We start from the raw sequence: 15310 nt of genomic DNA on the forward strand, positions 1-15310 counted from the left end.
ATTCTAACCTCATGAGACCACAGACGTGTATGCGGTGGAACTTGCCGGGATGCATGTTACGCTGTACACACTTGTATCGTGATACCTATGAGAAATCATCTCAAGTGATTTTTCTTACCTCATTAATATATTCCAGCAAGTCCAAAGCCTTCTTGAAATCATACTCATTAGCTCTTCTGTTTTCTTCACAGATATATAGCTATGGCGAGTTAACATAAGGCACAGGATTATTCTAAGTAATCATACAAGCAGTACTGGAGAAAACAAGCCAGCATGTCTTCCAAGTAATCTATAGGTATCTTTACAGCTAAGAACAGTGTCATATTTCAGAATCGGATTCCACATACCTTACAACAAACTGTGTTCTTCAAAATGCACATGTTAAAATTAGTGATTCATTTATAAAATTTTGTACACTTTTTTTTTTTAGTGAAAATATACACAGCAAAACCTGCTCCCATTCCAGTTTCTGGACATAACGCTCAGTGACACTGGTTACATCCTTCACACTGTGTCAACATTTTCGTTATTTCTGTTCTAGTTGGAACAGAAACTTCCATTTACTTAATCTTCCTGCCCCCCACCTTTCTCGTCTTTGCTTTAAAATAGCCCTTGACCCTTTGATCTTACATAATTTTTTAATGCAACACTCAAGGGTGACAGGTATATATACTTTTAATATGCCAGTAGTTTATATTCTTAGGACCAAGAACATAGTACATACATTTCAGTATTCTTTTGAGCATATTCTTTGAAATAAATTGCTGCCCCTGCACTTAAAAGCTAGCTATCAAAATGTTTTTAAAATTGAAACTTATGAACATCATCCTGAGACGAGAAGAACTAGATGGTGCCCGGCTACAACCGATGACTGCCCTGACAGGGAACACAACAGAGAACCCCTGAGGGAGTAGGAGAGCAGTGGGATGCAGACCCCAAATTCCCATAAGACCAGACTTAATGGTCTGACTGAGACTAGAAGGACCCTGGTGGTCATGGCCCCCAGACCTTCTGTTGGCCCAGGACAGGAATCATTCCCAAAGCCAACTCTTCAGACATGGATTGGAATGGACAATGGGTTGGAGAGGGATGCTGGTGAGGAGTGAGTGAGCTTCTCGGATCAGGTGGACACTTGAGACTATGTTGGCATCTCCTGCTTGGAGGGGAGTTGAGAGGGTGGAGGGGGTTAAAAGCTGGTGAAATGGACACGAAAAGAGAAAGTGGAGGGAGAGAGCGGGCTGTCTCAGGGGGAGTGTGTAGCAAGGTGTACATGGGTTTTTCTGTCAGAGACTGACTTAATTTGTAAACTTTTACTTAAAGCACAATAAAAATTATAAAAAAAAAATTGAAACTCATGATAAAGTATGCAGTTGGTCTACAGTTCACTTAAAAGACAAGCAAAAATACACCAATGTGTTAACAATGGTTATCCCTGGTTGGTTAGATTATAGGTGACTGCTATATTCATTTCTGTAATCTTCAAAGTTCCTGTAATTTTATGATCAGAAAAATACCTGCTTTATTTAAAATATCAATTTGAATTGTTCCTATCTCCCTTTTCCAACCACTATTTATAATACAACAAACTTCATTTTAAAAGACTGCATATGACTGTTTAATAGCAAAGACAATATTCAAACCATTTTCGGAAAAACAGCTGGCTATTGCTTCCTACGTCTTACAAAACTTAAGAAACAACACTGTATTTCATCATTTTAAACACTCTTTTTCTCCACAAAGTTAACATCTCTGAAACTGGAATATGTCTTAAAACCAACGGTGTGTCACAGTAAAATTGGCCCTAGTTTTTCCTTCTTAATGATACATAAAATAAAGGTAAGCTTTACAATCAATCACAGCTTAGATTTAATTAAGTATGCTATATCAAGGGAGGAGGACTCCTGGTGGCGCAGTGGTTAAGCGCTTGGCTATGAACTGACAGGTCAGTGGTTTGAACCCACCAGCCACTCCTTGGGAGAAAGATGTGCTAGTCTGCTTCCATAAACATTACAGCCTTGGAAACCCTATGGGCAACTCTACTCTGTCCTATAGGGCCACTGTGTGTCTGAACTGACTCGATGGCAACAGGTTTGGTTTGTTTTTTTTTTGGGTATATTAGGAGAGGCTGCTATAAGCTCAGTTATACGAAATCTGTTACTAATAACGGCTATTGTTCAAAAGTTTTGAATTATTTGGGTTTTTTAACATAATCAGAGCAAATTCAAGGCAATTCTACAACATTATTCTTGCATTTGAAATGATTTCTTGAGTGGAAGAGAAAGTTGTAGAGTTAAGGCTAGAAGGATACATACCACTGAAACTCTTGTTATCTAGGCTACAGCCTATAATCTAGCTCTGCCCCCGAGGAAAGAATGTGCTAGGTTACAGGGAGAAGAGTGAGGACTGCACTTCAGGCCATGTAAACCCAGCTCCCCATACCATTCTTAGAGAAGAGCCTTAAAGGTAATATTCTGGGACGAAAGTGCCTCAGTGGTACATTTATACATATGTTTACATGCAGGTATGTCCTACACTAGAAAAGCAAAATTCAACCAATTTCTTCTGGTCACCGGGATAAGCTCCTTTAGGAACGGGGGAGAGAGATGGGGAGACAGAAGCTTATCAATTGCTTTCTGCTCCCAGCTCCCAACAGCTTATTCTGGGGGAAAGTAATCAGGACGGTAGGAAGCAGAAACTCCTCTCAGAAACTATACTACGTGCCCCAAACACGGAGGATGTCCTGAGACTAAGAAATTGTGCAAGAACTTGGAAAGCACGTACGCTGATGAGCTGTGGTGCAGTCAGTACCGGCATTGCACTCAGATTTAGCTGTTTCTCTGTTAGAAGCTGTTCAGGTAGGGTCTCCTGGTGCAGCAGAAAGCGCTCCTGTTCAGCCATTTCTAGTATTCAAAATGAGAGAGAAGGGATATAAATATGAATGAATAACATAATTTTCACTTTTGCTCTATCATAAAACAAATCTGAATTTAAAAAGAAAAGGCAACATCTCCAAAGGCAATCCCATCACTATTTGATGATCTCAGAATGCTATTAATTCTGCTTATTCTCGATTACATTAACACGTTCATGGTTTGATCCAAGTCATATGCATTATCACAGCAACCAGAAATAGGAAGGGAGAGAAGAGCTAAGGAAATACATTCTACTGCTTGGAGAAGCTGTAGAGAAGACAACTATTCATGACTTACAAGCTCCCAAATGTGCGATCTCTCAGTTCTGTAATACGGTAACCCAGCGAAGGGCTTCCTCGCACCAGAGTTTATAGCATAGTCTCATTCGCAAAAGAAGAATGATCTATTTAAAAGCCACCGTGACCATAGTACGGGAAAAACAAAAACTGGAAGAACATACACCAAACCTATCAACTAGCAGTAGTTCTCTCTATGGGATGAGATGACAGGGGCTTCTCCTTTCTCTATCATGTATGGCCATCAACTATCCAGGCTGTAACCCATTAACTGGTGATGTCCAAGAGGCTGTCTGGAGTTAGAGGGGATGAAGTGTTGCGAATAGGTATGCAGGCTCATAAATACAGAAGTTAAAGCAAAATGGAATGACCAAAACAGAAATATCATTCCATATGATCCCAATTTTGTAAAAATGAAACAAAACACTTATAGACATTTCTGTACCTAGAAAAACAGGCTGGGACCATACACATAAAACAGTTATCTCTGGAGACATGAGATTATAGACAACTTTTTGTTGTGTTTTTTCTATAATTTACAAAATTTCCATAAAGAATTATTTATATAACCAAAAAAATTAAAAAAAAAAAAAAAACCTTACTCCCTAACTTTAGCTACATTGTGATAACAACGATTAGAGATCTGAAAATATCACTATTATGTTAACAAAGCAGAAGCTAAGAAGTGATCGATGCAAAAAAATTACGAGAGTTACAATGTTATCTGGAGAAAAAAAAAGTACAAAATAATAACACTTTGTTTTAAAATGTTGTTATTAAAAACTCAGGGCTTCTTCTCGCAGGCTGTCAGCCAACCCTACAGGATATATACACATTTCTCTAAAACAAGAAGCCCTACCAGCTATTAAATATGAGAGACTGAAGGAAGGTTCTCCTAAATGGTAACACATAATTTTAATAATAAAATTTAAATGCTAATAGCCTTTTCAAGGAATATATAGTGTTGTCAGTTTGTACAACTACCCATTTTATAGATGAGAAAACTGAGGCTCAGTAGGGTATATCAGCTATCCAAGGTCACAAAGCTAGGAGCTCTGGAGAAAAGCTCTGAAATCAGATCTGTCTAGTATCTCTCCAAATTCTTTTTACTACACCCGCTCCTTCAGAGGGAAAAAATGACAGTAGTATAATTTAGACCCGGACCTCAGAGGCTGGATTCTTTGTGGCTAAGCCATGCAACCAAATATCCATATCTGTATACATTTCCCCCGATCACATAGCTGAGATCCCCCCTCTAATTTTTATTTTGAAAACTTCCAGATCTACAGAAAATTCTAAAGAAGAATGCAATGTACACTGCATGCCCTCCACCTAGAGTCACCCGCTGCTAACGTCCTGCCGCCTTTGCTTTATCTCCCTACCTTTATATATAGGTATGTCCTCCCCCCACCCAATCACGTGAAAGCTGCAAACAGCACGCTATCTCACTTCTAAATACTTCAGCACATTCTCTCCTGAGAACAAGAACCGCCAACCACAGAATCAATATCAGACCTAAAGAATTTAACATCAATGTAACAGCACTTACTGGCAACTATGTTCAAATCTCTCCAGTTGCTCCCAAAAGGCTTGTTACCGTAGTTTTGGTTATTGGGGTGATCTAGAAATCTAGTCAAGAATCTCACAACACATGGCTCTAGACTCCTTTCATCTAAAACAAGACCCTCCCCCCTTTTTTGTCTTTCATGTTGCTAAATTCTCAAGAGCCGAGGCCAACTGCATTACAAGATATCCCACGACCAGGATATGCCTGATTGTTTTCTCGTGATGAGATTTAGGCTGCACACTGGCAAAACTACCACTCAGGTGATGTTACAGACGGCCACGTTACACCACATCAGGAAGTACAGGCTGTGTTTGTCTCCCTGTTGGTATCTGTCAGGTCCGGGTACTTGAGAAATAATCTTCGTAATGCTGCTCTGAAAACACGCGAATAACCTGTGTTCCCCCAACCTTTCAGAGGTTTTAGCGTCCTCTGATGACCAATTATTCACTGGGGTTGCAAAATGGTGATTTCCTAAGAGTATCACTCTTCCTACACTTCTCTGTTGGCATTTCTGTAAAGAAGCAATTCACCGCCCTTTTCCCTTGTGGGTGTCACTACAGATTCACGGGTGTTTTTAAACTATGAATTAAATTCCTTTACCATCTTTCTTTCTGGTGTTCACATTAGCCCCGTATTTGGCCAGTGGGAGCTGCCGGAAGCTCTGTGCCCTTACGGCATCTCCATCAACCTTGCTTTCTGGCCCAGCAAGACCCTCCACAATCATTTTTCAGTAAACCCTAATTTCCTTTAAGTGGAGAATGGTCATTAGAAACCAAAATATGAGACTAGGCATACTCATGTTACTGGGATCTCATTACTTCTAGGTCCTTTCAGTGGACAGAACCTAGAAATATAATTTAAAAAAAAATCATGATTCCATTTTGCTATCTCCAATTCAAATGCAATAACAGAGGATTCTTTCTATGTCCCTTCTGATTGTATTTCCCTTCTTCTTGGTTCTCAAAAATACAACATATTTCTCTAGCTACAATACACACAAAATAGCTGGATTACTACACCAATACCACTGCCTACAATATACACACAGTAGTTGGCAATTACTGTATCAATACCACTACCTACAACAATCACAAAATAGTTGGCGATTACACCAATACCACTACCTACAACCAATCTACTGACTACAGTCCAAGACGTCTTCGCAGTTCTTTGCCTTTAGAACATGTGCCACTAAGGATGTACAATCAGAACACCCTGTTCAACATTATTTGAACTTGTTCTTTAGGAATTCTTATTTAAAATATAAAGTACTTTTCTCTAAAAAAAAAAAAAATCCAAGTACATAACTAATTTTATATGGAAACCGAATAAAAAAGCATTCCTCTGAAAGGAGAGAGAAATCCCGTTTCTAACAGATACCATTAAATGATAGCATGGCTGGTTTGGCTATTTTCTTGTTCAAATTCTTTTTACCTTCAATTTTTTCTTGCAGTACATCTTCTGAGAAGTCTGAGGCTAAGGCAGCTAATTTACTCAAGCCAAGAAGGGTTTTTTTCTTTGCAAAGTAACGGGTTTCCATATTTGCCAAACCTAGAAGTGTTGCATGAGCCTACAATAAACAAAATATGAAAACCGTGGTAAGATCCTGGGTACTAATTCAAGTTGAAATAAAGGTTAAGCCCATCCCAAACTAGTCTCCCCCGCCAAGCTGTCTATCAGTGAAAAATCAATTCAGTAATTAGCAAACCTAAAAAGTTATCCGTGCTACAACACTAGGGGTAATCAGAAAGAAAATCCCAACCGTACCATTAATCAGGAAAAGAGATATGGATAAGACAGTTGCTCTGTAATCATTCATATGTTCATTGCAACTTCCAGCCAAGAACAAACTGTAAAATTAATTTGTGTGCTGTTTTTACTCATAATATGACCATTTTTATTACAAGAAAATACTCACTACAAAACAGTCAATGACTGTTACACATTAGTAAAAATTTTGTGCTTTATTTTACCGTAACAGTAGTCCTATCAGAATAGACTAAATTTATGATTGAGATATGAGAAGGAATGACGATATCATCAAAAATTAAAAAGAATGTTTTATTTCAATTATATGAGAGAACGGGAGAAAGGTACACGTTTTAAGTCATCTACAGTAGTAGTAGTATAATAACTAAAAATTAATGAAAACCAAATAAAAATGGCATAAATCTGCTCCATATAACTAAATTCTCCTTTACCTTCTCTAATTCCTGGCTGTTAATTTCATGTAACCAGCTGAGATGTTCATGAGCTTGCAAAAAGCTCGCCAGCTGCCCATGCTGAGAAATGGGCTGAGACAAGAGTTTGCCTCGCTTTCCTTTCTCCAGATACCAACGGAAGAGAAAGTCTGAAAAATTCTATGAACAGAGACAAGAATCCATTAATATCTGTAATATGGTTTTAAAAATACATTTCTGATAATAAAATAGTCATTTCTTCCAAAGGTCTTAGGCTCCAAAATAGAAATCTTGTTTTAAACACTAATTTCCTATATTGCAGGATTTAATTAGGAAGCGTCCTCAAAGATTACCTAATTCTATCACCTCATCTGACAAATGAGTAAATTCGCATTTAGAAAGGATGTCTTGCTCAAGACCAGTGATCACTAACTATGGTAGCCACTAGCCACACGGAGATGTTTCAACTTAAAGGGAAGAATTTCAGGTCCTCAGTCACACTAGCCACATTTTAATTGTTCAACAGCTACCAGTGGCTACCACCTTGGAGAGCGCATGTATATAAAACATCTCCATTGTCACAGAAAGTGACAGTCACAGTAACTTCATACTCTCAGGGTAGAAGCCTGAACTAGGTGATAAAGTGGTACACTGGGGTGGTGCAGAGGCTGGGCTGTGAAGCAAGAGTAAATAAAATGTCCCGCAGTCTCACAGCATTTGAGATCAGATTTTTCCACTAAATGTGGGATTCTGCAACAAACATCAGTCTCTCTTTTCGATACTTTTGAAACCAAAAATAAAATAAACGTGACAAAACTGCAAGCAAGCCCTGGCCCACCTGTTTCTGACTGGATTGAATGATCTGCCTCTCACCTTTTCTACCTAAAAGAGGAAAAGGGAAACCCTCCCAGGGGAAAAATAACATCAATTTGGATCCTTATGGTTCTTTAATACACCATGTCCAAAATATCGTTTAAAATATTACAAGATACAAGAAGCAGAAAATATGATTAATAAATTAAGATAAAAAGTAGGCAAAAGAAGCAGGTTCAGAAGTGATCATATTTGCGTTTAGTACAAAAGGACTTCAAAAGGGCTACTAAGTATGCTAAAGAAAATTTAGAAAAAAAAAGAGCAAAAATGGATGGATAAATGGAAAATGTCAACAGAGAAGCAGAATCTAGTTTAAAAAATTGAAAACTCATGATCTATGCAAAAGTATTTACTTCAGCAATGGTGTAAAATAGTAGATATGTCATGTCCAACAATCGGGCACTGATCAAATAAGTTACACCCAGTCAACGAAATACAACACCATTAAAAATGTTGCTATATAGCGGCCATCTAAGATGCATCGATAGGTCTCAACCCACCTAGAGCAAACGAGAATGAAGAACACCAAAGACACAAGGTAATTATGAGCCCAAGAGACAGAAAGGGCCACATAAAACAGAGGCTACATCAGCCTGAGACCAGAAGAACTAGATGGTTCCCAGCTACAACTGATGACTGTCCTGACAGGGAACACAACAGAGAACCCCTGATGGTGCTGGAAAACAGCAGGATGCAGACCTCAAATTCTCGTAAAAAGACCAAACTTAATGGTCTGACTGAGACTAGAAGGACCCCGGAGGTCATGGTCTGCAGACCTTCTATAGCCCAAGACTGGAACCATTCCCAAAGCCAGCTCTTCAGACAGGGATTGGACTGGACTGTAAGGCAGAAAATGATACTGGTGAGGAGTGGTCTTCTTGGCTCAATTAGACATATGAGACTATGTGGGCAGCTCCTGTCTGGAGGGGAGTTGAGAAGGCAGAGGGAGACAGAAGCTGGCTGAATGGACATGGGGGAAACAGGGTGGAGAGGAATAATGTGCTGTCTCATTAGGGGGAGAGCAACTAGGAGAACATAGCAAGGTGTATATAAGTTTTTGTATGAGTGACTGACTTGAGCTGTATATTTGCACTTAAAGCACAATAAAAATTAAAAAAAAAAAAGGAGTTGCAAAAGGAAAAAAAAATGTTGCTATAGAATATTTAATGATATGGACAAAAGTTTGTGATACATTAAGTGAAAAAAGCAGTTACCAAAATATGTTCATTTGTAATAATATTGAGTAAAAAAAGACTGAAAGAATATAAATGAAATGTTAAAAAAGGTTATCTCAGGGTAGTGGAATTTGGATGATTTTATCTTCTTTGCTTATAGGGATTTTCTCAATTTCATATACTATTACTTTTATAAGAAGAAAAAAAAAAAAAAAAAGAGGCACCCTGGTAGCAAAATGATTAAGTGCTTGGCTACTAACCAAAAGGTTGGTGGTTCAAGTCCACCAGCCACTCCTTGGGAGAAAAGACCTGGTAATCTCCTCCCATAAAGATTACAACCTAGGAAACTCTATGGGGCAGCTTAACTCTGTCCTATGGGGTCACTAGGGGTCAGAATCAACTCAACAGCAACAGGTTTTATAGGGTCACTGTGAGTCAGAATGGACTCGATGGTACTAACAACAAGAAAAAAAGTAAGTTTTGTGTAAAAATCAACTAAGTAAACTGGTTTAATGACCAACTTAAATTTACCTACATGACATCATAATGTGAAATTTTTTAAAAAACAGGGAACATGATGTGAGACCCAAGGAAAATAGTAACCTTAGTTGTACGTAAATCTGAGCTCTGAGTAGTATTCCTAAGCTCCTAAGTACCTTCTGTTCAAATCTTTAAAACTTTACCAACATTCATGCACCCAGTACTTTTATTACAACTGAAAATGTAAGAACAGAAAATTTTAACATATTTTTCAAAGGTAAAAAGAATCTTTCAGTAATATTTATATACAGTATAATGAACTGTTTTACAATTTACAAAAGACATAATATACAAATTAATATCTCCTTAAAAGGATTACAACTACAAAAGGATTGTATTATATTCTTGTTATGGACTGAATTGTGTCCCCCACAAATATGGGCTGTAAATCCTAAACCCCTATACCTGTGGATACAATCCTATTTGGGAACAGGACTTTCTTTGTCACGTTAACGAGACCATTATCAGTGGAGGGTGTATCCTAAGCCAGTCACCTGTGATATATGAAAGAGAAGATTAGCACAAGGAAAGAAGCATGGATGGGGAAGATAAGTGCCATGCCACGTGAAGACCGCCAAGGAACCCAGGAACAGAAGCTGAAAAGAGACACGGATCTTCCCCCAGAGCCCACAGAGAGGGCCTTCCCTTAGAGCTGGTGCCCTGAATTCGGTCTTAGAGCCTCCCCAACTGTGAGAAAATAAATTTGTTTGTTAAAGCCACCCATTTGTGGTATTTCTGCTACAGCAGCACTAAGAAATTAAAACCCTAATCATAGATATGAAATGTTAAAGCCTCACTACAGAATCCACTGCCTAAATATTCAACATTTGTTACCTGTTCAGCGAACTGGGTCATGTACCGCTGTAGTCTAGTCTGGTTGTCAGTCTGCTCACACATCTGCACCAAGATATCAAAGTCACAGTACTTCTCTGCTAAAGATGCAGCCCACTGGTGCTGGCCTAATGTAACTACGGAAATGAGAACAGATGGGGAAAAAACACTGTTAGCAAAAACAAACTGTATAATCAAAAAAAATTAAAGTTGTACCTTTATTTGTATATACTAAAAATAATTAATGGTATGGAAACCTTTTCACTTACTGGTAGTTAGTTTCATAACCCACATAAACTCATTAAAAATGAAAATACAGTTCCTTGTTTCACCACTACCAAAACGCTACTTCCTTCTTTCATGGGCTCACAAAACATCCAACTCTGCCTAATTCTAGCCTTGAAAATAATTTGTCCTTTACTGCCCAGCCATAATATCTCTTCTGTACCTCTCTAACTAACAGCTCTTATCATACTCTACTCTGCAGCCTAGCTACTCATGTAAAGTCTGGTTTGCCTTTTGAGATAAGCTCTCTGAGGACAGTCTTCATATGTTGATATATTCATTTTTAAATCATATTCAGCATCTTCCATGACAGTCTACCTAGAAAAAGGTTGAACGGCACATGCACCTGAAAAAATACTGAATAAATGAACACAGAAAGCTGTACATATTTGTTTTGCCTTAAATCCTTGGCTACAGTTAGATTAATGATACTACACTGAATAAAGTACATTAACTATTTGACTCCTTCATTTATTCTGCAAATTTAAAGACCTATTAGTTCCACTGGAAACCCTGGTGGTGCAGAGGTTAAGTGCTATGGCTACTAACCAAAGGGTGGCAGTTTGAAGCCAACAGGTGCTCTTGGAAACTCTATGGGGCAGTTCTACTCTGCCCTACAGGGTCGCTATGAGTAGGAATCGACTCGACAACAACGGGTTTGGTTTTTTTTTTGGTCATTAGTTCCCTTTACCGTGGATCCCCACTCATGACAACCCGTGTGCGTCAGAGCAGGACTGTGCTCCATGGGGTTTTCAGTGGCTGAATTCTCAGAAGGAGGTCACCAGGGCTTTCTCCTCAGGTGCCTCTGGGTAACTCAAACCTCCAATCCTTCAGTTCGCAACCAAGTGTGTTACCTGTTTGCACCACTCAGAGATCCCTCAAAGACCTATCCAAAAAAAAAAAAATTTCAGTTGTTGTCTAATTGATTCCAACTCACGGCTAGGCCTCACTAAACATCACAAACTTACGAAGAGGAGATAAAAGATCTGATCTCTTCTGCAGGTATTCCATTTCCAGATTGTTGTATCTTTCTTGATCACTGGATTTGTCCAGAGACTTAAGCTGAGAAACATAACCGTCCAAGAAGCAATCAATCAGTGCTACCAGCTGTTCTGTCAGAATGTTCCGGAGGGTGCTGTCCGCTTGAGGATAAATCATCTTCAGGACGGTCCCATGCTGGCGCACTATTGCTGTGCGAATGCCAGAGGGACCACTCGTTGCTGTGAAATCACACAAGGTAATATGGTAAATTAAGGTTCTATAATGGCTAGAGGAAAGAGCACTTGCCTAAAAATTATGCCACTTCACTGCTGCTTGAAAAATAAATCAAACAGATGTTCAATTGTTATCTATGTCCTGCTCAAACCCCACCTTCTCTATGAAGATGTCCTCAGCAACGCCAAGTAAACGTGATCCTTTTTCCTTCTAAATTCCTTTCAAACTACTCTACTTTCCGCTTTCTTGTATTAAATCAACATACAGTCAATTATCTCCAGGCCAGAACCTGCTTCTAGGAATAACTATGTATACTGAAACCTAGTAGAAGCATAAGTGCCAGTCAAACAAATAAATTACAGAGATCTATAAATGATTCCACAGGAATAAAGTGATTTTGACAAGAGTTCACTTTTTGAAGATGGCACGTTATTTTTCATTTCATTAGGGAAGTAATACAAGCATCCAAAAACGATGCATCCCTAGAAATATATTTGGAGCGATTGTTAGTAAATCAGTATACATGAGCTTAATGCTTCAATCTCACCTGTCCATGGAACATACTCAGGTTCTTTTTCTAGGGGTTCTTCTCTTCTATACAAGGAGCTTTTGTTTTGACGATAATGACTAGCAGCCTGCAGCATATCCTGGGGAAAAAAGTGAAATGTGTTATCACATGCAGAAAGTCATGAATCGTAGTGTTTCTGAAGACAATCTGAACTATCAAACTCTGTTAACATGAAAAACACTCAGCATGGGTCTGTAAGATTCCTTTTTGGGGCCTCCTGAATTTAAAATCTGTTTTGCTCCATAACTTATGTTCAATTTCGGAAAACTAATACCAGTTTTGGAGCCCTGGTGGCACAATGGCTAAGCACTTGACTGCTAACTGAAAGGCTGGAGGTTCAAATCCACCCAGCTGCTCCGCGGGAGAAAAAATTGGCGCTCTGCTTCCTTAACGATTACAGCCAAGAAAACCCTATGGGGCAGTTCAACTCTTGTCACGTGGAGTCACAATGAGGCGGAATCGACTCGACAGCACCCAACAACATTACTGGCTTCATTCACCAAATGAGTAATGTAAGTAGCAAGCTTTGAAACAATTAAAAAATAAAAGTGAAAAACATTTAGACAGTTACATTAATACATCTGCAGTGATATAAACATCTTCCTCCAAAAAAAAAGTTTATCCCACCAAGCAGAAACTCAGGATTATAGACACTTATTTATATGCATAAGACAAACACTCAAAATATTTGTTAAGAGATTAATAAAATGCTATTTTTCTAACTTTCTGGAGCTAACAAATGGCTAAAACCTTATACTTCATTGGGGTGCAGAGTAGGAATAGGAAGTCGCTTTCTTTCTTTTCTATCCGCCCCCTAGGCTTGGATTTGCTGAAACCATCACTCCATTTTTGTACCTTCAGGATATGATTCACATTGATCACCACCTCAGCCCACTCAACAGAGTCCAGTGATGTGTCCTTCAAGACTTGCTCCTCGTGCTCCAGCAAACATTCGCAGATGGTGTCTACTTGGGACACCTGAAGGAGTACACAGAAGTCAACCGCTTACCACAAAAACTACGGTGATGGTAACAACTGCCTGAATCTAACTCACTGGGTTTTACTAACTAAGTCATACCTTCAGCTCATTATACAGAAGAAGGTTTACTAACAGTTACGGTGAAAACATACTTAAAAACCGAGAAAAGTTAGAGCCTCCTGAAAGAGTACCCCAATAATTCTTAGAAATCAGCAAATTCTGGATTGTTATCGAGTAGATTTTTTATTTAAATACCAAGTAACTGAAATATTTGTTTATTATAGCTATTAGTACTCAGTGTAACCTTTAAATTGTGCTAGGTTACAAACGACTTCACTTTACAAAGTAATACAATGTAAGCCAAACGATGACCCCCAAACTAATGAACTGGCTGATTTCTATCTTTGAGGATTACCCCCTTTTTAGCCATAACAGAAAAGTTTGAAGAATAGTAGTATATAAGAAAACAACTAACTAAATATATAACATCTAACTGTACTTTTCTATTTTTTCACTAATTAATATATGATGCAAAAATTTCCTTAAGTATTTCAACTGTTATTTCCAGTTTCAGCCCACAGTTAAGCTTTTCTCCCTTTATTCATTAAGTAAATGTATATTTATTATTTACAGTTTACACAGCATCGAGCACTTGGAGATGAAAGGAGATAAATCCATCTGCTGTCCTCGAGGGGCTCACAAACTAGCAGAAGGAACCACACACAGACATGCCATCACCCACAATGAATCACTCTCTCACAAACCTTGTTCTTCCTTTTGTATATTTCTGATGTTAGCACAAAGCATCCTAACAGCCCAAGCAAAAAATCTTCCTTCACCTCTCATATCTGCACATTTAATTTGTAAGATTAAAAGTAAAATTTTTATACTCTTAAAATGAAAAAATAACAAAAGCATGTATTATAGAAAATAATCACCCAGAGAGAGAGAAGTAAGTCAGAAATTGTAGCAAACTGTAGCAACCCTACAGCAAGGAGGCTGAGGGGCTAAGGCTTCCGCCTCTGACCTTCTGGCAGCGTCTCAGTCAAGAGTGGGCGTGGAGAGAAAACCCAGCACACAAAGTCAACTGGGAGTACATCTCAGTCAACGCTGCAAGCTGTAATCTATAGGATTAAGCAATAAATGACTGATGCTTTAAAAATTTTTTTCGAGTGATACTTCATCCAGAGAATATGGAATCCAATTTAAAATTTCAGCAAGACCTTCATAATTTAAATTTTTTTCAATCCTTCCCCTGCTGGGGCATGACCAGTATAAAGGCACAGCTCTACAAGGCTATATTAAGGGTAAGAAAAAGGACTTATCTTACCTCTCTAAAAAAGACATCTGCAGGAGTGAGGTTGAATGGAATTTCACATTCTCTTTTGTTTAAAGCAATTAATATAGCTGTGTTCACAAGGTCAGAAAGCCTGGAATGGTGGTTCTTGAGAACAATAGCAGCTGACAGCTTTTCTGCATGTTCACAGAGCAACAGTCGAGTTGCCATTGGTGTTCTTCTTACTACAAAAGTGCGGAGACGTCCAAATAAGCCAACCTTGCCAAAAGACAAACAGATATTCTTAGAAAGCATTGACAGCAACATACAAAATAATGCAGTCACATTTTCACCAGGAGCACACTGGGTATGGAGTCTCTGGCTCTAACTCCCAGACAGCATTTATAGCCGTCTCTCCTTCTGACCGCAACTGTTTCCAACTACACACACACGAGTCAGTCAGGGCTGTTCATATTTGTAAGAAAGCATAAAAGTTCCTGTCTAAAATCAGAGCCATGCCAGAGTTTCTGTCCACTACTGTTGTTTCTACCCATCATTATTACCAAACTATTACTTATGGTTTATGGTTATCAAGATGATCTAACTGCTCTTT

The 15310-nt window shown here is 38.6% G+C and overlaps 1 protein-coding gene across 2 annotated transcripts in view; it reads right to left on the reverse strand.

Moving 5' to 3' along the window:
* The window catches only part of NUP133 (nucleoporin 133), a 62560-nt gene that overhangs the window by 11543 nt on the left and 35707 nt on the right, over positions 1-15310 (reverse strand). For both annotated transcript variants that reach the window (XM_003415223.4, XM_064282914.1), the window contains 9 exons: positions 14752-14976; positions 13298-13420; positions 12422-12521; positions 11628-11879; positions 10378-10511; positions 6977-7135; positions 6210-6345; positions 2782-2900; positions 119-199 (listed from right to left, as the gene is read on the reverse strand). In XM_003415223.4, coding sequence (XP_003415271.2) covers positions 119-199; positions 2782-2900; positions 6210-6345; positions 6977-7135; positions 10378-10511; positions 11628-11879; positions 12422-12521; positions 13298-13420; positions 14752-14976 — 1329 coding nt within the window. The remainder of the gene's footprint in view (positions 1-118; positions 200-2781; positions 2901-6209; positions 6346-6976; positions 7136-10377; positions 10512-11627; positions 11880-12421; positions 12522-13297; positions 13421-14751; positions 14977-15310) is intronic.

This window comes from Loxodonta africana, chromosome 3 (genome assembly GCF_030014295.1).
Source record: "Loxodonta africana isolate mLoxAfr1 chromosome 3, mLoxAfr1.hap2, whole genome shotgun sequence".
Taxonomy (NCBI): Eukaryota; Metazoa; Chordata; class Mammalia; order Proboscidea; family Elephantidae; genus Loxodonta; species Loxodonta africana.